This window comes from Anopheles nili, chromosome 3 (genome assembly GCF_943737925.1).
Source record: "Anopheles nili chromosome 3, idAnoNiliSN_F5_01, whole genome shotgun sequence".
Taxonomy (NCBI): domain Eukaryota; kingdom Metazoa; phylum Arthropoda; class Insecta; order Diptera; family Culicidae; genus Anopheles; species Anopheles nili.
This window is the reverse complement of record NC_071292.1, coordinates 21,600,795-21,625,944: the sequence shown is the minus strand read 5'-3', so window position 1 is coordinate 21,625,944 and position 25,150 is coordinate 21,600,795. Positions and strand designations below refer to the sequence as shown.

The window sequence follows — 25,150 nt, the reverse complement described above, 5'->3', positions numbered from 1 at the left end:
GAAAGTGAAATTTCACCCCCTGATTGACTAATCGGCGTCATTGTTTGGTATTTCGTTCCGTTAGGTCGTGGCGTCTCGAAAAAACACGTGGTCCCCTTTTGCGCTCTTTTTTATTCTCTACGCAAAACGCGACCACCACACCGAATGGGCCCGCAACCGTCGCTGGGACCAGCAACCGAATCGAGAACGAACAACCCGGGGAACCCTTAGGGTCACCCATTAACCCTGAGCCTCGGCGTACCACCGCAAGGTCGCTCGCAGTTAAAGTAGAACGCCACGTGGACAATCGAAGGGGTGCGCGAACGCGCGCGCGCTCGCCCACCCTAGCGATGGAGGCGATTAAGAGGGAAAATATTCAGCTAGGTGATAATCGAACCCTGGTGGCCACAATGGCCGGGCCACTACCACCGACGAGTGGTTCCAGCGTCGTCACCATCCGGTCACCACCAACACACGCACCGGGCGACCAGCCCAACGATGGCGGCGATGGACGCCCGAGCGACGAATCAGTTCGTCCCGAATCGCCAACGGCGCACCGTGCGTGGTTTCGGAAGTCCAACACCTGCGGCAGCCTGTACGTCGAGTGTGGCTGCACCGAGGATCCATTCGCATCCGTGCGTTCGAACGAGCCTCCGGCACGATCAGTCGAGTCGAGTCGTCCTCGGCCCATCTCCCTGTCCGACAAGGACATTCGGCGGGTTACGGTGCGCTCATTCGCCCACCCGGATAGTCCTACGACCGTGTTCGGAGCGGTCTCAGCGAAGGACCCCGGTGGTCCTGTGAGGACGTTACCCCACGGGGAGTACGAGGTCCTGCACGCGGCCTCGATCGCTCATTCCAAGCGCTTCTCAACGCCCACCCTCGGGACCGCCTTTCATCCGGAGTTCGTCCTGCAAAAGCGCGACCAGGACACGGTCACGTTCAAACAGCGTAGCTACACGGGGTTGAGTGGTGAAATCGCAGAAGTGGATCCGGTCGAAGAGAACACCCACCGAGAGCCATCCACTGACCTAGACCCGGGCAGGTCCCTTGACGACCCTTACCGTGGGGTGTTAATTGACGCGAACGGTGGCAGTGGCGCGAAGGTGAGCAGCGCGTGTGCGATACCAACGCGCAAGGACCGGCTGCTGTTTGCGGACGGTGCGGGAAAACTGAGCATTTCACTTGACACCGGTCGGGAGCTTGCCGAAGGGCCAACGCATCACCGGACGGGTGGGCCGTGTAGTGCGGAAAATAGCCCACCGAGCCCACCGTCGGTGTTGCAGCTCAGTCCCGTCATCCCGTCGAAGTTCGATTGCTCCGCCAAGGAGTACCTCATCCAGTCCGGCATACTCGGTCCGATGGGGAATGGGTCGTCGCTGCTGATGCGCAAGACGTCCAAGATCGTCCCGAACATCGACACACCGGTCAAGGAGCGGGTACGTATGGGGTTTGAAGCTGTCGAGGGGGCTCTGGCTTAATGGCGAAGCCTACGTTCGCGTGTTGCTCAGACGATGCTGCTAAGCGCGAGGTGCTAATCAGTTTGCTTGATCGTCACCCGTGGCATCGTCCTACCGGGAAGCCCATTAATTCCACGTCTCCCTCTGTCTCTCTCGCGCGCGCGCGCATAAAATAGATACGCAAGAACTCGGTCAAGTTCTGGGGCAAAGTGCTGACGGAAGATTCCCGGCGGAAGTCACTGACTGGCCAGGCTGACAGCTTGCAATCGTACGGCAGTTCGATGACGATCAGTGGCATGGACCCGCACGGGGTCGAGGAGGAACTGCACGGGCTCCGGAGCCTATTACGGGCACGTGACGAGGAAATCGACAAGTTGCGGCGTGAGATCGACAAGCTAAAGGTAGGGGAAATTGAGCGATTGTGTTGCACCTCTTGCGCCAGGAAAACTAACAACACCTTTCTTCCCGCAGAGCGTGCTACAACAGAAAGCCGTCAGCAGCCTCGAGCAATCGAATGCACCACTCCGAGGTGCGATGGGTAGCCCTCCGGTCACACCCACACACAAGGGTCAGCCTGTGGGTGAGGGTGAACTACTGTCGAGCATACAGGCGAACTACGCCATGGCCGGGCAACCGATGTCGGAGCTGTTTGGCATCTCCGGTAACAGCTTCAAGCTGCATCAGATGAAATCCGTCAAAGGCATCACGCTGCAGGCGATGAAGAAGCAGGGTGTGTCGGGAGAGAGCTGCGATCTGATGGGCAGCCAGTCGAGTGACATCAAGATACCGAAGTACAGGAAGGACTTCAGGTAATCCCTATTGAATCTCCAGTAGTTTGCCAGCATGGTTTAATGCCAACTTCATGCATCCACAGTGCGAAGCAGCTGATCAAGGACGCCATCATGGAAAACGATTTCTTCAAGAACATCGACTCGTTGCAGATCCGCGAGATCGTCGACTCGATGTACAGCCGGGAGTTCCGCAAGGGTGAGTACGTCATCCACGAGGGTGAAGCGGGTTCGCACCTGTACGTGTCTGCATCCGGTGAGTTCGAGGTCGTCAAGGATAGCAAAGTGCTCGGTGTGATGGGACCTGGACGGGCTTTCGGTGAGCTGGCGATACTGTACAACTGCACGCGGACAGCATCCATACGAGGTAGGTGTGGGATGTTTGTAGAACATTCTGGAAGGTCCATTTTAAGCATCATTTTCTTTCAGTGTTGTGTGATTCCCGCGTTTGGGTACTGGATCGGAGAGTGTTCCAACAGATCATGATGCGCACTGGCATGCAACGGATTGAGGAGAACGTGAGCTTCCTCAAATCGGTACCGCTGCTAAAACACCTCAACAATGACGTGCTGACGAAAATCGCCGACGTCCTGGAGGTGGTGAGTAGCTCAACAATGTGTGTGCAAAATACTGCAAAGCCAATGGGGTCAATTGCAACAAGGAGCGGCCTATTTATAGATTATTTTTCCCGTTTCTCGGCACCCACAAGAGCCCTTAAAAATAATGATAATGTTTCGCGCGTCTATCCTCCAGGAATTCTATCCCGCCGGTGCGTTCATTATCCGCCAGGGAGCCGCCGGAGACACGTTCTTTTTAATTAGCCAGGGAACGGTGAAGGTGACACAGCGGCTACCGGGTTCGTATATACATATTTTGTTCTCCCCCAAACAGGCCACCGAGGGGCCACTGCAGGGGCTCATTACCATTTGTTACCTCACGCTGTGCTCTCTCCACCGGCAGGTCGTTCGGTCGACGAGGAAATCCGCATCCTCGTGCGCGGAGAGTACTTCGGCGAACAGGCGCTCATTAAGGAGGACAAGCGGACGGCCAACATCATCGCGATGTCGCCCGGTGTCGAGTGTCTGACGCTGGATCGCGAATCGTTCACCAAACACATCGGTGACCTGTGCGAGCTGCAGGAGAAGAACTACGGTGATGAAGAGCGCGTGCTGGCCTTCCGGAATCTGGAGAACACTCACCCGTCGCTGGGTTCGTGTCAACCAGGTGAGGTGATTGACGGTAGCTTCCGGGCATAGTGGAAAAATCCTCGTCCCATGGGAAGGAATGCATTGTTGCTTGTCTGTTTTTTTTTCATGTTTTTAATTATTATCGAACTTTCCCTCTCTCTCGGAACAGAGCTTATGGATGTAAATCTGGCCGACCTGGACGTGGTCGGGACTCTCGGTGTGGGCGGATTCGGGCGCGTCGAACTGGTCAAGGTGGACCGGAACGAGGACACGCAAGTGTACGCGCTTAAGTGCATGAAAAAGCGCCACATCGTCGATACCCGACAGCAAGAGCATATGTACAGTGAGCGGAAAATAATGCTCGCATGCCAAAGCCCGTTCATTTGCCGGCTTTACCGGACGTACAAAGACACCAAGTACGTGTACATGCTGCTGGAGGCGTGCATGGGTGGCGAGGTGTGGACGATCCTGCGCGATCGCGTCACATTCGAGGACTCGACGGCCAAGTTCATCGTAGCGTGCGTGCTGCAAGCGTTCGATTTTCTGCACGCCCGTGGCATCGTCTATCGGGATCTGAAGCCGGAAAATCTGCTCCTGGACGCGCGAGGCTACGCCAAGCTGGTACGTTCGCTGGTGTCGTTGACGATTCTTCATTTTCTTATGAATCACTCATTGCCTTTTGTAGGTGGATTTTGGGTTTTCCAAGTTCATCGGTTACAGCAGCAAAACGTGGACATTCTGTGGCACGCCAGAGTACGTAGCGCCGGAAATCATCCTCAACAAAGGGCACGATCGGTCCGTCGACTACTGGGCGTTGGGAATTCTCATCCACGAGCTGCTAACCGGAATGTAAGGCTTTTATCAAGCTCGCTTCATGGGAGTAAGCCATGAATAATGGATTATTTGTTTGCTCTTTCATTCTCCAGCCCACCATTCACCGCAGCGGACCCCATGAAAACGTACAACATTATCCTGAAAGGCATCGACATGGTGAACTTTCCCAAACACATGTCCCGCGCGGCGATCAGCCTCATCAAGCGGCTCTGTCGGGATGTGCCCTCGGAGCGGTTAGGCTACCAGCGCGGCGGAGTTCAGGACATCAAAAAGCACAAGTACAACTACCTCAGCAACTCGCTCGGATCCAACGTCCTTAAAGTTTACATGTTTTTTTGTTGTTGCAGATGGTTCCAGGGCTTCGACTGGGACGGGTTGATCGCACTGACGCTCAAATCACCGCTGCAACCAAACCTGCACGGACCGCTGGACATGTCCAACTTCGACATCTTCCCCAAAGACCTCGACATTCCGCCGGACGAACTGTCCGGATGGGATGCGGACTTCTGAGAGCTTCAGGGCAACGCTGCCGTCATATCAATGAATCCATTAGTGATACACACAATCTGCAATACGCACCTAGCAATAAGTTGGTTGATGCTGTTTTCGTAGCCGTAAGTCGCATTAAAGCAAACAAAAAAAAAACCGATCGCTCTGTACAAACGAACGCGAACTGGGTTGTTCTAAAAATTCGTTGAGAAAAGCCCAACGAAGCGTAGCTTTTATTTGACTAATTTAACTTAATAGGATGTACAACTACCGGGCGGAGGTTAACCTCCACGTTTATGGCTTGTATTCTAGCTGAAAGATGAATGTCCTGATTTCCATCGGCTTGAGAACGATCTCAAACCCATCATCGGCAACGTTGCGGGCGATGTCTTCGAGTGGTGCAGAGAAACGGTTAGTTTGCACCTTCGGAGAGGCAGATGGAGTGCCAGCCGCTGCATCTCGCCTTACAGAACCGTACATGATGTAGTCAGGATCGGGCTTAAACTTCAGTCTGCTCGAGTCCTCCTTTAGCTGATTCGCGGCGAGTGTCGTTTCGCGTATCTCGTCGATGCTGAACTGCCTGAATACGTCCTGTACGTTGAACCGCACCGGTTTCGAGTATAGTGGGTCTTCGTCCTTCTCGAGCAGGTGCTCGAAACGCACCAGAATGCTGTTCTCCTGCCATGGCTCAAACGTCAGCAGGTGCACGTTCAACGGAAGCGACAGCGAAAGAGCAGAGTACTGCAAGACATGCGGGAAATAGAAAGATGTTAAGATTCGGTGTTGCGTTCTCCCACGTTGCGATACTCACAATGTTGGTGTACTCCTTCGTCCAGTCCTCGTACTTGAATTCGCTGACGTCGCTCAAGAACAACCAGTTCGGTAGGAGCATCCGATTCTGCAGGAACCGCTCACGAGCCTCCGGAGTCGGGCTGGTCTGTTGTTTCGCCCCAAACACCACCCAATGTTTGCCACGCGCTACTAATCCTCGACCAAACGCCTGCTCGTTTAGGGCCTCCTCCACACCAAACGCATCATCGTGCAGTAGTCTTCGGTGGACCATCAGCTCTACCGATCCATCCTCCAAACTTGATCCACCCTGTGCACGATCAGTCAACACCGCCAACCGAAGACCACCGTCTTCCAGCGCGATCTTCGTCGTCACCGGGTAATAGTTACCAGAGATCTTCTCCATCAAATCTACAGCCCACGTGTCCCGGTGGTTCCGCACGCGCTTGATCATCTCACGTCCATTCGCATCCGTCCAGAACACACCGTTCGACTGAGCAGCGGTGTAGAACCGTGACACGATCTCCTTCCCGATGCCATCCTCCACCGGGATCGGACCCACCATCCACTCAAACTCGATGTGATTCTCATCGGCGTAGATGCGCACAACCTGGCTGATCCACTCGTTGAACACCTGGTGAACCTCCTGCACCGTGGGACCTTTCACCACCTTCAGCTGGACGGTTTCGGTGACGGTTCGCTCTGTGCCATTCGGGCGGAAGATGTACGCTCCAGAAGATCGATTGCGGAACTCCTCGTTATTTCCCAGTGCTCCCTCGTAGTATACGAACGTTTGCCGGAGCCTGTTTGTGACTCCATCGATTGTGATCGTGCTCAGGAAGCCGTTGCTATCGAATGACACGTTCAGGTACCGATTCCCGATGGTGACCTCCTGCGAGTGCCAGTGCGTTGGTTCTTCCGCAACGGCTTGACTGGCCGGTGAGGCTGCAGGTGGTGTTGACATTTCGTGCAGGAAGTCATCCAGCGAATCGATCGCACGTGTCACAAAGTACGACTTGAACCCGAGCGGTGGCAGTTCGTTAGCAAGGAACACCAGCTCTGCGGTGGCGTTGCTGAACCGGTACGCCAGGTTAAGCACCGATTCTGGAATTGGCACGAGCTGAGCAGACACCTCCACATTGCGGTAATCTCGGACGATGTACCGACCACCAGAGACAGGAACACGCACGTACTCATGTCCGGCATGTGCCAGCGGGTTGTACAGTGTCACCGTGAAGCTGTCCTTCAACTCAGTCAGCTCGCACTTGCTGACATTCAGCAAATGGCATGATTCGAACGCGAACGTGTACTTTGGCCGATCAGCAACGGATCCTTCGTCTGGGTGCAGCTTCGCTAGCGATCGTTTGTACTGCGGGTTGACGAGCTGGTTTAGGACGACCTGGGTGTTGGCACCACACGCTTTCACCGCACGGAACAGCATCCGGGCGTAATCGTTCGCGACGTGTTGCTTCTCCGTACCGGTGATGGCGTCGTGATGCTGCATCACTCCCATTGCCTCACGCAGCACGCTCAGGTGAGGCTCCATGTGTGACTCCTTGATCGGGGCGAGCGCTGTGAGCTGTTTGCACACCTGCAGGAAGTGATTGCCGACACGCTCGAAGCGCTTGCTTGTGGGTCGCGAGGTATAGTAGCCCGTCCAGTACGAGTGTGGATCAGAGGCGTATGGGAAGAAGTCATCGCTCTTCGTCGGCCAGGTTATACCCACATCGTGCAGGGCTTTCAGGTAGCATGATGGTGTCGAGTAGAACACGTTCACATTGGATCCATTTGACTGGCGTGCGTTGGTGTACCTGTCGGTGATCGTCAATGTTTTAGTCGAAGATCATGATCATTTTGCGGGTGCTCTTGCTTACTTACTTGATCAACTTGTCCAAGTTTTTGAAGTACACGTTAGCGTCCATGTACGTGAAGTCACCGCCCATCGTCAGTTGGATGTTGTTGGAGCGATAGCTTTCTGCCTGCAGGTTTACGTAGTACAGAAACTTATCCACCTGGACAGAGAGAGAGAGAGAAACATAAATATGCGCTACAAAATCCTATCCGAAACTAGCTCAACATCCACTGCATACCTTCGTCTTAACGTTGTTCTCCGCAGAGTACGGACTATCCATGAACGGTTCGTCCGAGCAGAGAATATCGAAACAGAAACCAGGTGGTGCCTGGTACAAGTTGTACAGCGCGCCCGTGAACAGCTCGCTATCCTCCAGGTTAGCGCTCGTCTTCCAGATCATCTCCGCCCGCTTATGCGTCATCCGTTCGCGCTTGTCCTGATAATCCAGCCGCCCAAAGAACAACCCATCGTAGCCCATCTGCGCAAACAGTGATCCTTGTTCGCGCGAGTGCCCAAACGGATCAATCTGCCAGCCCACTCGTGGTCGTCCACATTCACCGAAGGTATCGTTGAGCTTTCGCAAACCCCAAGTGAACTGATCGATCACGCTGTGATAGTGAGCAGCGGCCTCATCATTCATACTCCAAGCACCTCCGATAAACTCAAGCCGACCCTCGTCAACCAGCTTCCGAACCTGCTGCTGTAGTTCAACCGTCTGCTCGTTGAACCACTTGAAGAAGAACGCCGACTCGACGTAGATGAACTTACGAGCCGGATCGTTCAGCAGCGATTGAACAACCGAGTCAAGGATGTACTGTACGCCCGCCTTCTGGATCGTTGTCTTGCCTGCGATCGTACGTATAAACGAAAGCAAACAAACGCCGTGTTAACGTTTAGTTGAACTGTTGTGATTTGTAGCAGCGATCGATGGAACTTACTCCCGTAATAGTACTGGTCAACCGTCTTCAGCCAACCGACGTCATCGTGCGTGTGCGGCACCAAATGCACATTCAGCATATTTTTCTTCGCCTTCGGGCATGACTGCAACGGTTAACGGTGGTGTTAGCAATCGCCGCCACAAGCGAGTAGGGTTAGATGCGCGCGAATGGTTTGTCAAAATAAATACCACCCAAGTAAACAAGAAAAAAACACAAACATCCTCCCAATTTCTATTCATCCCTAAAAGCTCGCGAAAGTTTACCCAAAACAGCCCTAAACTAATCGGTTACGTTCCATCGTGCACGCGACCTCTCACTGTGAAAATGCTGTACGTTTTCGAAAACGAAAACAAGCGTGTTTTGCGCGGAGGCGCGGTATAATGTACACTATTATCGCTTACATCTATTTTAGTTGTTGTTCGAAAACTTGATTGTCCATCGTAGTACATTGTTTTTATGTCCACATGCTACAGGAATGTGCGATTATTTATTACCGGAAAAAAAAACACATCAACTGCCACTGTTTAAGAAGTTTTAAATTCATGCTAGCGATAGAGCTTAGAGCAAAACCCATAAATCATAAAATAGAAACCGTGCAACCAACGAAAAAGACCTGCATTTTCCTTTGATAATTTACTACCACCATTACAGCAGCCCATTACCATAATGGTTTGTTTGCTAACGATCCTCTAAAGCTCTCTTATCAGTGATTGAATCAAGCCTGCACCTGACGCTTCTCGTTCGGTAGCTTCTCTCTTTAAATTTAGCTGTAGAAAGTGCAGTCACAACACTGATCAATAATGCACAGGCTCGTATTATGAGTTGCATCTCATGCAGTGATAACGACACCGCTACATGAGCCCGGTCAATTGGAGGCAAACTCTCTACGGCAAACTTCGAACGAAGCTCACGGCATACTCACCTCATAACCGCAGGTCTGCTTAAACTTCCGGCCAAATTCAAGATACTCATCGCTGTCGGACCCCCGCTTGGGAAGTGCATTCCCACCTCGACCCACCCTTGTCTTCCACGGACCCGCGGAAACCTGCGCCACACCAAACACCAAACACACGGCCACGATTACCCCACCACGAAGCAACATAATTCACCACCACTTGCTCCCTTTCGGGCTCGGGTCGATTATCACGGAACACTATCACTCGACGGCCGGTGCAAACAATCGCCCAAGATTGAGGCAGTCCTCCACACGATGATGCTGAGCCAGGCAGAGAGCCCTAGCTTGAGGCCTGTTTGCCGGCCAATTTGAAAACCTGTTTTCTCCAGTGGCCCTCGCGATCGTTATGCCGGCACACGCACGTCCGTCTTGGGCTGGTTCTCGTGGCCAATTGCCAGTCGACCGGATCCGGCAACCGTACCCAAGGTTGAGCTCTCTCTCTCTCTTTCTCTTTTACCGCGATGGGTGGAGCACGCATCGCTCTGGGGGAGCGAAGCGCTAAACCGCCGGACCATTTGGGAGTCCCTTAGGGAGCTTCCGTACCTGGCTCAATAGGGGTTGAAGCGAAGAAAATTATGCTTTTTTTCTTATGCATTTCAGGTAGCTTAGCCCAAGGGGTTAACATTATCCCAGGGATTATGCTCGATCACGCTAACACTCGATCAGTAGGTGCAATCTCTCGAGTGTCATATGAACTCGTGGTCCATCTCTCTCTCTCTCTCCGGCGATCAGATTGTCTCTCTTGTAAGCTCTCCCGGATTGAAACGGATCTCGCGTGATACTGATTCCCGATCATGACCCGCTGGTTTCCTGATGATCATGTTGCAGCGTCCGCGAAACTATGCTTTGCTTTTCTTTTTACGGCCTTCATAGCCCGCCCTCCGGGTGCGCCCACCCTGGGAGCTCTCCCATGGACGTTTCGAACTGATCTTCGTTAAGAGCGAAACATACGCGCACAGCATTAATCTGTTTCGGTTTCCCCCAGGCGCTGCCTGCCCACGGCCTGGCGGTATTCCCTCGGTCTCGTTTGGGTCGGCGTTTTTTTTTTTGGCAGCCTTTGCATTCACGTTTCATTTATTTCCCTTTCGCGGCGAGTCAGCGTGGCCAGATGAAAGCGAAATTCTCTGCTACTATGCTGCTGATGGGCCGCGGCGGTGGTTTCGATTTTTGGGTCTTCGCACCCGAAGTGAAAAGTAAAGGTGAAGGCTACGACGTTTGCAGTGGAAAACGCTCGAACACACGTGGTGGTGGGGGAAGCAAAATTGATCTCAAAATCGACACTTACCCCCCAGTGTGGTTGCGATCGAGGGAGTCCGATCGAAGTGTTTTTTTTTCCTTCACATGTTCGCATGCGTTGAGGTTCGAATGAAAGCCGCTCGGGAAATTGTGCCGATATTAAAAGGCATAGAAAATGAAGCAGCAAATGAAGTTGTTTTTTTTTTATTTCCTCGAATATTAATTTTCCTTTCAACTGTTACTGGCAGGAAGAGAAGATCGTGCATTATCATGTACTTTGCCACGGTAGAGCAAGGGATAACGAGCAGCTTTTGGAATAATATCAGTCAAGTGGCGGGAGGATCGAAAGGCTACGGTAATCACTCCCGTTGAAGCAGTAATAAACAACCATAATCTTAGCGGCAAATGAGCGATAAGTTAACAAAGGCGGGATTACTTTCTTGGCAATTTAATTTGCTGCTCAAGAGTAGGGAATCTCCACAAGTACAAGGGCCCTCATATATGCTATGAAGAATAATATTCCAAGCGTCGGTGGGGGGGCTAAAACACTAATCATTAGGAATATTCTTAAATTGAGTGTCTTCTGCAAACAAAAGTAACCCCTTGCTAGTACTTCAATATCATCAAAAAACACCGTTGCCGGGTTAATTACTTGTAGGGTGGGCTCGTCCGGGATTTGAACCCGGGACCTCTCGCACCCTAAGCGAAAATCATACCCCTAGACCAACGAGCCCGTTGATTAATGCGATCGCCATTCAACCCCGTAAGCATGGCCAAATCAAAGTTATGCTTGCCGTTGGCTCGCCGATACGAGCATTGAAGACATCTGATTGCATGATTGTTGTTATCTTGTACGCTTTGCTAACAGAGCAAAGATAAGTTTTCTTTTTTTTTGTCGTATAGCTCTTTTATGAGAGTTGCAGCAATTGGCCCAATTAAACCATGGCCTACGCAAAAGTGAACACGTACGAAAGATATCTGTTGAAGTGGACATGTCAGTAACATGAAGCATCTGAACTAAATCTCATATCACCGGGCAAGAGATTGCGTTAGTGCAACTTTGACCCACTTTTGATGATGTAACTGAAAATGATACAGATACGAAAAACATTAATTAAAAAAATCTCTGTATATTTTCGATCAACCAAGCCTACATTTTAAATTGTTACGTTTTATTTTATTGCACAAACAATAGATTTAGCTTTAACATACAACAAAGCGATACATTACGTTTGCAAATTACTATTTTTATCGTCGTTTCACAACGAACGTTCTTATCTCCATCGGGTGCAGCTCAATATCAAAGTCCGTGCTCTGCTGGACGATTGGGATGTTCTCAACCTGTTCCTTTGGTGAAATTTCATTTGCAGACGTATCCGTGCTGAATTGCAATCGTTTCGCATCTCCCTTCCACTGGTTAGCCCCGAGGGTGGTTTCATAGATGCTGTCAATGTTCAGAGCGTACAGCACGTCCCGCACATTAAAGCGAACAGCTTGCGAATAAACCGGATCTTCGCCCTTCTCAAACAGATGCTCAAATCGTACCAACACCGTTCCGTCCTTCCATGGTTCCAGCGTAAGAAGGTTCACGTTTGGAGGCAACTGTTGAGCGATAGCCGAGTAGATATTGCGGAAACTCGAAAGGTAATCATCGAAGGTCAGCGTATTATCAGCCGGGCTTACAAACGGCCAGCTAGGCAGGAGTTTTTTGTTCTGCATAAATCGTTCCTTCGCCTGCAGCGTAGGGCTGGCGTCTTTGTGTGCCGTACCGAAGAAAAGCCAATGCTTTCCTCGGGCTACCAATCCAGCCCCGTATTGGGTCTCGTTGAGGGCCTCTCCTACACCGAACGCGTCGTCACGCAGTAGCCTGCGATGAACCATCAACTCCAGGTGCCCATCTTGAAGGCTCGAGCCACCCTGGGCACGATCAGTTAGCAAAGCCATCCGGTAGTGCTCATCTTCGATCGCAACCTTAGCAGTAATCGGGTAATAGTTACCGGAAATTGGCTCAATTAAGTCGAGCTCCCATGTCTCGCGCTTGTTCCGAACACGTCGCAACATTTCTCGCCCATTCGAGTCCGTCCAGAAAGCCCCATCACTCTCAATGTCTGATTCGAAGCGAGAGATCACTTCCTTGCCCGTGCCATCATCGATCGGGATCGGTCCCACAAGCCACTCTAGCTCCACGTGCTTCTCACCAGCGTACACTCGAACTACCTGACTGATCCACTCGTTGAATATCTGATGCACCTCCTGCACGAGATCACTCTTCACAACCTGCAGCTCCACTACATCGGTGACGACCCGATCCGTTCCATTTGGCCGGAAAATGTACGCTCCAGAGGACCTATTACGGAACTCCTCGTTATTGCCGTAAGCTCCCTCGTAGAAGAAGAAGTTCTGCTTCAAAGCGTGAGTCTTCCCATCCACCGTGATCGAGCTCAGGAAGCCGTTCTCATCGAAATGCACCGTCAGGTAGTCGTTGCCGATGCTCACATTGTCTTCCTGGCGGATTTCTGCTGCATATGATGATGCATCGGACTTTTCCTGCGACACATAGTACGATCGGTAGCCTACTGGAGCAACCTGCTCGGCGTGGAACACTAACTCGTGAGTTGCTGAGCTTTCCCGGAACGGAAGATCAATCACCGAACTTGGGACAGGAATCAGCGTCGATGGTACCGTTTGTCCTCGATCGTTTCGCACTAAATAGTCACCTTCCTTCACCGGCAATCGCACGTAATCGCTCGAACTATGTCCGAGAGGGTTGTACAATAGCACCACGTTGTTGGCGGAGTTCTCCGTCATAGGACACGAGCTGACATTTGCCTGCTTGCAGTACGCCCATTCCAGCTTTAAGGAGTCTCGCTCCCCAGCCAGTTGGTTTAATGCCGATCGAGTAACAGCACTACACGCTTCGAACGCATCGTACAGCATCCGGGCGTAATCATCGGCAACATGCTGCTTCTCCGTACCGGTAATGGCGTCGTGATGCTGCATCACACCCATCACATTCCGAAGGACCGTCAAATGGGACTCGTAGAAGGCTTCCTTCGTCGGAGCAATAGCCGAGAGCTGCTTACACACCTGTAGGAAGTGATTTCCCTCGCGTTCGTAACGCTTCTGCGTCGGTCTGGAGGTGTAGTAGCCCGTCCAGAACGAATGGTAGTCGGTCTCGTACGGGAAGTAATCGTCGGACTTAGTGGGCCACTCGATGTTTGCATCATGAACGGCTTTCAGATAGCAGGAGGGAGTGGAGTACAACACGTTGATCTTGGATCCTTCGGCTTGCCGGGCGTTAGTGTACCTTAAAAAAGATTGGCATGAAAAACACACCTCCAATCAGCACATTAGCTAGCGCTAGACTTACTTGATAAGTTTGTCCATATTTTTGTAGTTCATCACCGCGTTCATGTAGTTAAAATCATCGCCCATGGTGACAATTAGGTTCGTCGAACGATAAGAATCTGCCATCTTCTCCAGCCAAGCGATAAACGTGTCAGTCTGAAACAACCCCAAAACACCGTTGCATTAATTAGCAATTGTCTCAGTTGGCCCGTCGTTCCCCATGCATCTCGATTGTTACACCCACCTTAGCTTTCACGTTGTAATCAGTACTCTCGCTGTCATCGATCATTGGGTCATCATTACACAGGACATCGAAGCAGTATCCCGGTGGTGCTGAATAGTGGTTGTACAGTGCGCTCGTGAACAGCTCGCTATCCTCCAGGTTGCTGCTGCTACGCCAAATCGTCTCCATCGTTTTCGTTTGCATACGGTGCGTTTTGTCCTGATAGTCCAGTCGTGCAAAAAACACACCATCGTAGCCCATCTGCGCGAACATAGACGCTTGCTCGCGCGAGTGCCCAAACGGATCAATCTGCCAGCCAACACGTGGTCGTCCACACTCACCGAAGGTATCGTTCAGAAACCGCAATCCCCACGTGAACTGATCGATAACACTCTGGTAATGGACCGCAGCCTCATCGTTCATGCTCCAGGCACCTCCGACGATCTCCAACCGGCCCTCATCGATCAGCATGCGAACCTGCTGCTGCATCTTTCGAGGCTGCTCCATGTACCAACGGTGCAGAAAAGCCGACTCTGCGTAGATAAAGCGACGGCTCGCATCCTTCAACAGCTCGCTCACAACCGACTCAAGGATATACTGTACGCCCGCCTTCTGAATGCTGTTGCGACCTGCACAATAAAAACCAACGCTTGTCAAGTTATCACAACACGATCGCACGCATTTCGCGAGGCTCACTCACTTCCATAGTAGTACTGATCGACCGTCTTAAGCCAACCAACATCATCGTGGCTGTGCGGCACCAGATGGACATTGATCATGCCCTCCTTCGGGCCCGGACATGACTGAAAAAATTTAGCAAACGCGGCTAACGGTGAGCGGGGCGCACGAATTTTCGGCGCGAGTTTGCTAACGCATTTTTGTGCTTTTCTTTGTCCCTTTTGTGTTTGACGGTGACTTACCTCGTAGCCACAGCCACGCCGCTTCCAGGGGGCACCCGACGGCCAGGCAGGGCCTGCGTTGGCACTAAAAATAATGCCACAAACAAGCAACAAAGCTAACGCTAAACACCGACTAACCATCATCACGCGCGCGCCAACTGACTCATGCGGGAGCCCGAGGACCGTTTAGAAAGCGTCTACGCACTAGCTAGAACTGCACTAGGGGTTGAACTGCACTAGGGGTTGAAATTGGCTTAGAGGTTCCCGAACGAGCACGCCCGGCTTGACGATCGCTTGCCGTTTGCGGCCGGCTTCCGTGCGGTTTAATTTATAAAGCCGTACACCGAAGACTTATCGCCTGGGTCTGGCGCGCTTCCAGAACGGCGTAAACAAAAGGCCCCCCAAACCCGTGGGACACACACGCACACACAGACAAAAGCACCCTGGTCGTGCCCGTTTCCACTCCAGCTGTCTAGTCCACTTAAAGCAAGCAATTGTGTGGAGCCGTGGCGTGATAGCGGACCAGCAGTTTTGTCGGCGACACCCCGCCGAGTTTTCTAATCAGAACCCTCGTCCACGGTGAGCGATAGCGTGCTGATAGGGATGCTGCGGAGATGCGCCTGCTGTTGATTGATTGGTATTAGCATACAGCTGTCAGTGGGTGGATATTTTTGGGCAAAAGCACACCTCACGGGCTCGAGTATTCTCACGATCGCCATCAAGCGCTGTTTTGGGGCTGAAGGTAGTGCATTTACGAGCTTCATTGCCCAACCACAGTTGCATCATGTTAGCGATGCTATTGTTTTGGTTGGGGTCGTTGATGGTGTTTTGAATTGAAGGTGCAAAAAAGTTTTAAATTTGGCTCAATGCTCTCCAATATCACAAACATTTTAGAGTTGAATGAACTTTGTTTTCGTAAATTTTTGGGGATCATAATTCGAAACTGTCGATAGGGAATACGGCTTTGTTTCAGATTGAAATAAACACAAACACAATACAAAAGTATTTAAAATGCGGTAGTTTATTGATTACACACATTGTATGCACATTGTTTTACATTGGTTCACTCGTTCAAATTGCCACGCAAGATCTTTTTTTCTCTATGTCATTTTCTGCTCAAACCGCACGACAAATGTTTTAATTTCCATCGGTTTCAAATCGAATCGGAGAGGATTTTTAGGCATTCGATCTAAAGGCGCTATATCCTTTTGCTTCTGTTTTAGCCCAAAAGCTAAACGCTGTGCGGTTTCCTTCCATTGGTTTCCAGCGAGAGTTGTTTCATAAGCGCTAACAATCGTAAAATTTGCAAACACTTCCTGCATGTCGACTTGAACCGGCAGGGAATATTGCGTATCTTCGTCCTTCTCGAATAAATGTTCGAATCTGAGCAATACCGTACCATCCTTCCATGGTTCCAGGGTAAGCAAATGGACGTTCATAGGCAGAGCATTTGAAAGGAACGAATGATTTTTCTCGAATCGATTCAGATAGTCCTCATAGGCTATCCCACCTGACGGAGACACAAAAACCCATGAAGGCAGGTGTACCTTATTCTGCAGAAACCGTTCTTTTGCAGCTTGAGTGTATGCCAACGATTTATTGCGTGAGGATGCGCCAAACGTAAGCCAATGTTTTCCTCTGGCAACCAAGCCAGCCCCGTACTGAGTTTCGTTCAGGGCTTCTCCTACACCGAAACGATCATCTTTTAATAATCTCCGATGCACCATCAGCTCCAACTGTCCATCTTGAAGGCTCGAGCCACCCTGTGCACGATCAGTTAACACGCTCAAACGGTGAGTGGCATCTTCAATGGTAATTTTAGCTGTTACTGGATAGTAATTGCCTGCAACCGGCTCAACCAACTCTAGCTCCCATGTCTCGCGTTTGTTCCGAACACGTCGCAACATCTCTCGCCCATTCGAGTCCGTCCAGAAAGCCCCATCACTCTCAATGTCTGACTCGAAGCGAGAGATCACTTCCTTGCCCGTGCCATCATCGATCGGGATCGGTCCCACAAACCACTCTAGCTCCACGTGCTCCTCACCAGCGTACACTCGAACAACCTGACTGATCCACTCGTTGAATATCTGATGCACTTCCTGCACGAGATCACTCTTCACAACCTGCAGCTCCACTACATCGGTGACGACTCGATCCGTTCCATTTGGCCGGAAAATGTACGCTCCAGAGGACCTGTTACGGAACTCCTCGTTATTGCCGTAAGCTCCCTCGTAGAAGAAGAAGTTCTGCTTCAAAGCGTGAGTCTTCCCATCTACCGTGATCGAGCTCAGAAAGCCGTTCTCATCGAAATGGACCGTCAGGTAGTCGTTGCCGATACTCACATTGTCTTCCTGGCGGATATCCGCAGCATATGATGATGCATCGGACTTTTCCTGCGACACAAAGTACGATCGGTAGCCTACTGGAGCAACCTGCTCGGCGTGGAACACTAACTCGTGAGTTGCTGAGCTTTCCCGGAACGGAAGATCAATCACCGAACTTGGGACAGGAATCAGCGTCGATGGTACCGTTTGTCCTCGATCGTTTCGCACTAAATAGTCACCTTCTTTCACCGGCAATCGCACGTAATCGCTCGAACTATGTCCGAGAGGGTTGTACAATAGCACCACGTTGTTGGCGGCGTTCTCCGTCATAGGACACGAGCTGACATTTGCCTGCCTGCAGTACGCCCATTCCAGCTTTAAGGAATCTCGCTCCCCAGCCAGTTGGTTTAATGCCGATCGAGTAACAGCACTACACGCTTCGAACGCATCGTACAGCATCCGGGCGTAATCATCGGCAACATGCTGCTTCTCCGTACCGGTAATGGCGTCGTGATGCTGCATCACACCCATCACATTCCGAAGGACCGTCAAATGGGACTCGTAGAAGGCTTCCTTCGTCGGGGTAATAGCTGAGAGCTGCTTACACACCTGCAGGAAGTGATTTCCCTCGCGTTCGTAACGCTTCTGCGTCGGTCTGGAGGTGTAGTAACCCGTCCAAAACGAATTGGGGTCCGATGCGTAGGGAAAGAAGTCGTCTGACTTCGTTGGCCACTCGACAGACGCTTTGCTAACCGCTTTCAGATAGCAGGAGGGAGTGGAATAGAACACGTTCACCATGGATCCTTCCGCCTGGCGTGCATTTGTGTACCTGATTGAAACAATTGAATTAACAAACTATTTTGATCTTTACTGCATCTCACCTACTTAATCAACTTATCCAAATTCTTAAACCACATGTTGGCATCCTGGTAATGAAAATCCTCGCCCATAGTAAGAACGATATTGTTTGTCCGGTAAGTTTTCGACATGTTGTGGACAGTATCCAGAAAGAGATCTATCTGCTCAAAAGAATAACATTCTCTATAATATCAATTACACCATATATCTAAGATGAATAGCATTTTGCATACTTTCTCCTTCACGTTGTTATCTTTCGAATAAGGCCCGTCAATGATAGGATCATCATCGCACAACACATCGAAACAGAAACCCGGTGGAGGAGCATATATGTAATATAGTGCGCTCGTAAATAGCTCACTTTCCTCCAGATTGTCACTCGTTTTCCACATCATTTCCATCGTTCGCGTGGTGATACGCTTCAGCTTATCCTGAAAATCCAGTCGACCCTGAAACAACCCATCGTATCCCATCTGCGCGAACAGTGATCCTTGCTCGCGCGAGTGCCCAAACGGATCAATCTGCCAACCAACTCGTGGCCGTCCACACTCGCCGAAGGTGTCGTTCAGGAATCGTAAGCCCCACGTAAACTGATCGATAACGCTGTGGTAATGTGCGGTGGCCTCATCATTCATGCTCCAGGCACCCCCGATGAACTCGAGGCGCCCTTCATTCACCAGCTCCCGAACAGTTTCCTGCATGTCCTGTGACTGCTCCGTGAACCATTGGTGCATGAAAGCGGACTCGACGTAGATAAATCTTCTTCTGCGATCTTTCAGCAACTCCTGAATTACCGAATCAAGGATGTACTGAACTCCTGCTAGTTGAATGTTGCTTTTGCCTATAAAACGCGCAAAGTTAAGAAAACCGATTCATTCCGATCATCTTCTGAACCTTCTAACTGGGGAGTTTCATCACTCACTTCCGTAGTAGTATTGATCGACCGTTTTAAGCCATCCAACATCATCGTGCGTGTGGGCCACCAGATGCACGTTTAGCATGTTTTCTGCCACGGTAGGGCATCCCTATTGCGAAGCATGGAAAAAGCGCAATCACAACACTCGGATCACTCAGTCGTGCCAGCGTTCTTTCTCTCTCCCGAAACGACTCACCTCGTAGCCACATTTTCCCGCGGTATGGTCAGACACACGCTTCGAACCGGTTGGAGTAGCCCGGATGCCGTTCAGGAGGCATCCCATCAGCACCAACAGGTAAATCCCGTTCCTAACTTCCATCGCGAAACCGCACGGTCCCTGTCGCTTTGCTTCTGAAGTTCTCAAATGACTGACAAATGTGTGCCCTGTGCCGATGATAGTTTAATTTTCAACGGTTCTCTTCGGCACGGTTTCGTGTAAGGTGCAGCGCGTTGTCGAGAGTCTTATCGTGCACCGCGTAAAAGTGCGATGGAAAAAGAATCCAAAAGAAGCACTATCGCCAGTTGCGATGATAAAGCTCATCGCAATGCTTTAGTGTTCGAAGAGGATTTTTGTTTAGTCTAATTTCGGCGTGAAACACAAAACCACAGAGTAGGTCGTTTGGCTTTTTGATTATTATTATTGGTATTATTATTATTTCACTCGATTCGACTGGCTTAAAGAAAGCAATTCGATCACCGATCGCTCAAACTTGCCCCGAATCAAGTAATAAGTTTCCGTGGTGTAGTGGTTATCACATCCGCCTAACACGCGGAAGGCCCCCGGTTCAATCCCGGGCGGAAACATAATTAAAAGATAACTCCTTTTTTCACAATAATTTACTCACATAATTTACATAATTAAATAATACAATAAGTAAGCTAGTTCATTATATATTTGCCCTGGTAAAACGCATTCGAGCACTGTCTGCTCTGAGGGATGTTTGTGAGTTTCTATTTAGAAATGTCCCTACACTGACTAAAGCAAGCCACCATGCATTTCTCTTTCTTCAAATGCATCGTGCATCCGCCGTTGATGTCCAACCAAAGACGGACCAGTGCGGAGTTCTTCATCTCCGGTTTTGGGCAAATAAAAAGGGCTTAGCCATGTAGGGGGAAAGTAAACATCGCAAGGGACTGCATGAAGCGGCACAGGGCGCATGCTGGAGGCGGCAAGTGATAGCTTTGCGCGAAGAACGATTCGTTGATGTATGGTCGAGAAAGAGCATAAAACGTGTGACGTGAAACCAATTACTCTTGAGTCGGGGATGGAGAATGAGAAACAACGAAAAGCAATGCCAGTGCACGGTGGAGAAGGGCGGATCTCGCGTCACGACGGTGAAGGTGACGGCTGACCGTCGGGGTAAGAGTTTGATGAAAGTGAAATTGTTGTCTACTTTTCTATGCTTCCTTCTTCGTTGCGATCTACTTACGAACGCCAAACCGGCCCTGATCGGTCAGTCGGTCGATAGGTCGGTTTCTCGATCCCTTCATCGCTCGCGGAACAAAAGAAATGCATTCGTCGAGCGCCGGTCGCACTTCATAGAGTGGTCTGTAGTTGATGCGAAATGTATTAATCGTATTCTTAGGCTAAAATTGAAATACATACATAGGGATAAAAGTTCGAATCGATCTAATTTGACAACAAGAAATAATTTCGGCAACAATACAAATTTAGCGTTTTTTTGTATCACTCTATTATTTTCCATTTGTAATGCAACTAGTACAATGCTAAATCGTGTTCGTGAATATTACATTACAAGGAACAACAATGCATTTAAAGTGCATAGCAACGCAAATGCCACTCGCACCTCGTTATTTGAATGAAATATTTCACCATCTACATTGTATGCAAGAAATGTTTCAAGTGGTGCAATGTTTCTGAATCGAAAACAATCAAGAAGTGCATTACGCATCAGTCATACATTCAGCCATTCAATAAAAATTATCATATTGTTTTATTATCAACATATTTGACGAATCAACATAAAAACAAATTGAGTGCATATTGACATGCGTAACATTATTTATCAATAACACCACCCCAGTTTTGAATCGACAAAAGATCAATTACTACGACGATCAAGTTTATCAAGACCTTTCACAATTACTATTGATCGTCGTGCTCGTTGATCGATCGATCGAATCGAATCGATCGTTGATGCTTTAAAAACATAATTTTTCGTCATTTTTGGGTAATGGGTTGCTTTTGAGTAATTTTAAATGCGTATGATATATATAATTTATTTAATTTCAATCCTTCGCAATAATAACAATCCTGCTTCACAATATTTTCATTAGTTACAATCGTTACAATAAATCTTTCATTCTATTGCAACGATGATTGATTTGTTTTATTACAACAACATTTTCAAGAAATTCTACTGAACAATCGTTCCCAAACAAGTCTGAGTAAGCTGGAACTTGGAAACCTCGAAAGCTTGTTTGATAACAGCCTCGTTGCCAAGCAGACATGATTTGTATCCGTTTTGCAGATCACCCAGGCGAGAAGCGTACGCATCGACTGCAGCATTGATGTCGGCCACAAAGCTTAGAGAAATACTGTCAATCTCATTTTTCTTATCGTTTAATTTCGAGATGATCTTTGAAGGGTCCAAAAAGATATTCTCGCCCCGGAACGAATCCAGCAAGCTGATATCGAAGATTTCATTCTCGTCCACCTGCAGCAGCTGGTAGACCTTTTCTAGTTCAGCATCAATGCCCTTTTCCACGTTGTTCACACAGTTCGTAAAACCAACACCGGCAATGTTCATGTTGAGTTCCGAACTGGATCGAACTAATTGCAAACAGCTCGTATCCACCAAGCTACTTTGTCGCTCCAGCTGATAGATCAGATAATCCTCAAGCTGGATGGCTTGATTCAGAGAAACCTCCTTATCGGCGATGATGGACTTGTAGAACGTATCGGTCCTGGAAGCAGTGTTCAGCTTAGCCCCTGCTACAGCGTTGATCACATTGTCCTGCAGCTGCTTGTATACCGGCTCAAGTTCCTTCAGTTTCTGAACCACTTCCGTCGAAACAGGGCGTCCAGCTTCCGTTAGCTAGGATAAAACATTAAAATTCATAACCAATTTCGATCACCACGCAACTATATCAAACCCTTACCTTTGCGACGCCAAGGCTCAAAATAACGATCGTCACAAAATATTTCATCTTTTCACGACAGTTGCACGACCGTACTCAAAAGTATTGAACTAATTTACGAACAACTCCCTTAGGCTATCGGTTCACTGTAGAATGTGATCTGATGTGGTCGATTTTGGTATAGGGAGTTTTATACTCTCGAAAACCAACTAAGACTACCGAGAAATATTATCTCTTATCAGTTAGAGTTGTAAAAAACATGACACTAATCGAATCTGGCATCCGGTAATAGGAGTATTTACAGCCCGTATTAAGATACTGACCCAAAAAGACCTATAACACAAAGCCTAACAATCCGAAAAACGTCCGTTTTCAATCTGGTAGGACACTGCATTAAAACAATACATGCGCTTCACAATTTCACACACAACATGGATTATTGTTACAAGCAATGAATGTTACTACACATCCGGATTCTTCTACTAGCCGGAACTTGTGACGACAATCTGTTGAGGATTCATTCATCCGGATAAATTTGTGTTAGATAACCAGATAAGAGTTTGTGGTTTTATTGATCCTAGTTTAATCATAATCAACTTGTCGATAGCAATCATCATCCAATATAAAGCGGAGACATCGACCCTTCCCGAAACAGTATCGTGCTTATGCGCGTAGGAATTCATCTTATCGTGCTCTAACGTCATCTTCTACCATGCGTGCTTTTTATTCGAACTTGCTCGCGTTGTTGCTGGTGTGTTCCATTTTCTGTCCAGACGTCACCGAGGGTTCTCGTAGAGATGCCTTGAAGACTTTCGAACCTTTGAAAGCGTCCGGAAAACAGCAAAGGAAACTCCTTGCCGGGGGATCGGAGTTGTTCGTTTCGTTGCAATCAGAGCTTATCCTTTCCCAGGAACCATTCGTTCAAGAAACGATTCAAGATGAAGCCAACATTCAGGATAGCTTAACCGCAAACGATGCCGATGTCAACTGCGCGCAATTTGTGTACGCTGGGACGGATGTACTGGTGCAGTTGGCAGGTGTAGCATTCGGAAAATGTGTGGCTAAAATCGACGAAGAAATGTTCGCTAGCTTGTACCCTACGCAAGAGCCTACCAGCCGCCAGGAGTACGCGAAGGTTAGTTTGTTGAGCAGCTTCCAGGACGTCAACATCTTCACTGATCCTCTCAAGATTCAGTCAAGAATCGAAAGCAAGTTGAATGCTCCAACTTCTATCGAAGGAATAGGCGCTACTGGGAAATTGTCGGCGGACGTTAAGTCAGCTCTACATGATTGCCTCACTGAAGCTCGTGCTTTGGTGAAGAGATCGCTGCAAATTGCCTCTTCGCAAGCCAGTACTATCTGCATCCATTAAAAGCGTAAGAAATTATAAGCACGGCCAACGCAGAAATGTAATCGAACAATAAAATGGCTCACTATCGCAATCACAAGAAAAAATACGGAAAAGCTCATGACTTTTGTGATAGGTAACGTAATGGATGACGAAGAAAATAATGTGATGGATGTTTGCAGTACTTCATTTCAAGTGCCGTCGTTTGCCAATCGTTAGGTCCGGGCTTTTTGGCGGACACATGTACGGAATCACTCCTTCTCAATTTGGGCCTACCACGTCCTCTCTGTCCGTGAGAACAGCCATAAAGAACGTTTACGGGCTGGGCTGTCCGGGCTCATTCTAATGGCATGACTAGTTCACCGGAGCCTGGCGAGTCTAATTCGCTGCACGACAGAGAGGGTATTGTACTGTACGTAGAGTTCGTCTTTATATCGTGATTATAAGATGGTTCGTCACATGGAAAGTAAAGCTAATAAATCTAATCTCTATACCGTGTAGAAAATAAATCAATTTTTAATCTATATCAGCTCTATTGTAAATATTTTGTTTGATTTAGGATTAGTTCGCCATAATAACACATTTGATAATGTTATATCTAATCATGTTGCGACTATATGGTAAAGAAAATAAATCTTTCATTCTATTGCAACGATGATTGATTTGTTTTATTACAACAACATTTTCAAGAAATTCTACTGAACAATCGTTCCCAAACAAGTCTGAGTAAGCTGGAACTTGGAAACCTCGAAAGCTTGTTTGATAACAGCCTCGTTGCCAAGCAGACATGATTTGTATCCGTTTTGCAGATCACCCAGGCGAGAAGCGTACGCATCGACTGCAGCATTGATGTCGGCCACAAAGCTTAGAGAAATACTGTCAATCTCATTTTTCTTATCGTTCAATTTCGAGATGATCTTTGAAGGGTCCAAAAAGATATTCTCGCCCCGGAACGAATCCAGCAAGCTGATATCGAAGATTTCATTCTCGTCCATCTGCAGCAGCTGGTAGACCTTTTCTAGTTCAGCATCAATGCCCTTTTCCACGTTGTTCACACAGTTCGTAAAACCAACACCGGCAATGTTCATGTTGAGTTCCGAACTGGATCGAACTAATTGCAAACAGCTCGTATCCACCAAGCTACTTTGTCGCTCCAGCTGATAGATCAGATAATCCTCAAGCTGGATGGCTTGATTCAGAGAAACCTCCTTATCGGCAATGATGGACTTGTAGAACGTATCGGTCCTGGAAGCAGTGTTCAGCTTAGCCCCTGCTACAGCGTTGATCACATTGTCCTGCAGCTGCTTGTATACCGGCTCAAGTTCCTTCAGTTTCTGAACCACTTCCGTCGAAACAGGGCGTCCAGCTTCCGTTAGCTAGGATAAAACATTAAAATTCATAACCAATTTCGATCACCACGCAACTATATCAAACCCTTACCTTTGCGACGCCAAGGCTCAAAATAACGATCGTCACAAAATATTTCATCTTTTCACGACAGTTGCACGACCGTACTCAAAAGTATTGAACTGATTTACGAACAACTTCCTTAGGCTATCGGTTCACTGTAGAATGTGATCTGATGTGGTCGATTTTGGTATAGGGAGTTTTATACTCTCGAAAAC

At 49.0% G+C, this 25,150-nt stretch overlaps 6 protein-coding genes and 2 non-coding genes across 8 annotated transcripts; 2 read left to right on the top strand and 6 right to left on the bottom strand.

Annotated features, from left to right (window-relative positions):
* The first annotated feature begins 329 nt into the window (after positions 1-329).
* Positions 330-4,829, top strand: LOC128723898 (cGMP-dependent protein kinase, isozyme 1-like). Its single transcript, XM_053817663.1, has 11 exons — positions 330-1,418; positions 1,616-1,840; positions 1,911-2,248; positions 2,314-2,594; positions 2,657-2,826; positions 2,981-3,083; positions 3,188-3,451; positions 3,584-4,035; positions 4,100-4,263; positions 4,341-4,526; positions 4,596-4,829. Exons 1-11 carry the CDS (start codon positions 330-332, stop codon positions 4,756-4,758), a joined length of 3,435 nt encoding a protein of 1,144 aa, XP_053673638.1. The 3' UTR covers positions 4,759-4,829.
* Positions 4,830-4,967: 138 nt separating this feature from the next.
* Positions 4,968-8,395, bottom strand: LOC128727567 (lysosomal alpha-mannosidase). The gene is made up of 7 exons (XM_053821493.1): positions 8,317-8,395; positions 7,617-8,224; positions 7,405-7,538; positions 6,908-7,337; positions 6,464-6,874; positions 5,549-6,418; positions 4,968-5,478 (listed from the first exon to the last, which is right to left on the bottom strand). The coding sequence occupies exons 1-7, from the start codon at positions 8,393-8,395 to the stop codon at positions 5,032-5,034; spliced, it is 2,979 nt and encodes a 992-aa protein (XP_053677468.1). The 3' UTR covers positions 4,968-5,031.
* A 2,773-nt stretch (positions 8,396-11,168) lies between these two features.
* Positions 11,169-11,240, bottom strand: Trnap-agg (transfer RNA proline (anticodon AGG)). Its single transcript has one exon. It is a non-coding gene; the product is annotated as a tRNA-Pro (tRNA).
* A 515-nt stretch (positions 11,241-11,755) lies between these two features.
* LOC128723552 (lysosomal alpha-mannosidase-like) lies at positions 11,756-15,118 on the bottom strand. The gene is made up of 5 exons (XM_053817305.1): positions 14,999-15,118; positions 14,779-14,881; positions 14,100-14,707; positions 13,878-14,011; positions 11,756-13,814 (listed from the first exon to the last, which is right to left on the bottom strand). The coding sequence occupies exons 1-5, from the start codon at positions 15,116-15,118 to the stop codon at positions 11,756-11,758; spliced, it is 3,024 nt and encodes a 1,007-aa protein (XP_053673280.1).
* A 959-nt stretch (positions 15,119-16,077) lies between these two features.
* LOC128723897 (lysosomal alpha-mannosidase-like) lies at positions 16,078-19,394 on the bottom strand. The gene is made up of 5 exons (XM_053817662.1): positions 19,272-19,394; positions 19,082-19,184; positions 18,393-19,000; positions 18,187-18,320; positions 16,078-18,130 (listed from the first exon to the last, which is right to left on the bottom strand). The coding sequence occupies exons 1-5, from the start codon at positions 19,392-19,394 to the stop codon at positions 16,078-16,080; spliced, it is 3,021 nt and encodes a 1,006-aa protein (XP_053673637.1).
* Positions 19,395-19,806: 412 nt separating this feature from the next.
* Positions 19,807-19,879, top strand: Trnav-aac (transfer RNA valine (anticodon AAC)). Its single transcript has one exon. It is a non-coding gene; the product is annotated as a tRNA-Val (tRNA).
* Positions 19,880-21,453: 1,574 nt separating this feature from the next.
* LOC128726933 (uncharacterized) lies at positions 21,454-22,246 on the bottom strand. The gene is made up of 2 exons (XM_053820782.1): positions 22,199-22,246; positions 21,454-22,134 (listed from the first exon to the last, which is right to left on the bottom strand). Exons 1-2 carry the CDS (start codon positions 22,244-22,246, stop codon positions 21,454-21,456), a joined length of 729 nt encoding a protein of 242 aa, XP_053676757.1.
* Positions 22,247-24,220: 1,974 nt separating this feature from the next.
* Positions 24,221-25,013, bottom strand: LOC128726934 (uncharacterized). Its single transcript, XM_053820783.1, has 2 exons — positions 24,966-25,013; positions 24,221-24,901 (listed from the first exon to the last, which is right to left on the bottom strand). The coding sequence occupies exons 1-2, from the start codon at positions 25,011-25,013 to the stop codon at positions 24,221-24,223; spliced, it is 729 nt and encodes a 242-aa protein (XP_053676758.1).
* Positions 25,014-25,150: the final 137 nt, after the last annotated feature.

Coding starts and splice junctions, on each gene's coding strand:
- LOC128723898 (XM_053817663.1), top strand. CDS start 330: ATGGAGGCGATTAAGAGGGAAAATATTCAGCTAGGTGATAATCGAACC. Junction 1,419..1,615: donor ACACACCGGTCAAGGAGCGG/GTACGTATGGGG, acceptor CGCATAAAATAG/ATACGCAAGAACTCGGTCAA. Junction 4,264..4,340: donor CACGAGCTGCTAACCGGAAT/GTAAGGCTTTTA, acceptor TTCATTCTCCAG/CCCACCATTCACCGCAGCGG.
- LOC128727567 (XM_053821493.1), bottom strand. CDS start 8,395: ATGCTGAATGTGCATTTGGTGCCGCACACGCACGATGACGTCGGTTGG. Junction 6,875..6,907: donor AGGTCGTCCTAAACCAGCTC/GTCAACCCGCAG, acceptor TCGCTAGCGAAG/CTGCACCCAGACGAAGGATC. Junction 6,419..6,463: donor CACCACCTGCAGCCTCACCG/GCCAGTCAAGCC, acceptor TGGCACTCGCAG/GAGGTCACCATCGGGAATCG.
- LOC128723552 (XM_053817305.1), bottom strand. CDS start 15,118: ATGGTTAGTCGGTGTTTAGCGTTAGCTTTGTTGCTTGTTTGTGGCATT. Junction 14,708..14,778: donor CGATCAGTACTACTATGGAA/GTGAGTGAGCCT, acceptor TTTATTGTGCAG/GTCGCAACAGCATTCAGAAG. Junction 13,815..13,877: donor AATATGGACAAACTTATCAA/GTAAGTCTAGCG, acceptor ATCTTTTTTAAG/GTACACTAACGCCCGGCAAG.
- LOC128723897 (XM_053817662.1), bottom strand. CDS start 19,394: ATGGAAGTTAGGAACGGGATTTACCTGTTGGTGCTGATGGGATGCCTC. Junction 18,321..18,392: donor ATAACAACGTGAAGGAGAAA/GTATGCAAAATG, acceptor TCTTTTGAGCAG/ATAGATCTCTTTCTGGATAC. Junction 18,131..18,186: donor AATTTGGATAAGTTGATTAA/GTAGGTGAGATG, acceptor TGTTTCAATCAG/GTACACAAATGCACGCCAGG.
- LOC128726933 (XM_053820782.1), bottom strand. CDS start 22,246: ATGAAATATTTTGTGACGATCGTTATTTTGAGCCTTGGCGTCGCAAAG. Junction 22,135..22,198: donor TGAGCCTTGGCGTCGCAAAG/GTAAGGGTTTGA, acceptor GTTTTATCCTAG/CTAACGGAAGCTGGACGCCC.
- LOC128726934 (XM_053820783.1), bottom strand. CDS start 25,013: ATGAAATATTTTGTGACGATCGTTATTTTGAGCCTTGGCGTCGCAAAG. Junction 24,902..24,965: donor TGAGCCTTGGCGTCGCAAAG/GTAAGGGTTTGA, acceptor GTTTTATCCTAG/CTAACGGAAGCTGGACGCCC.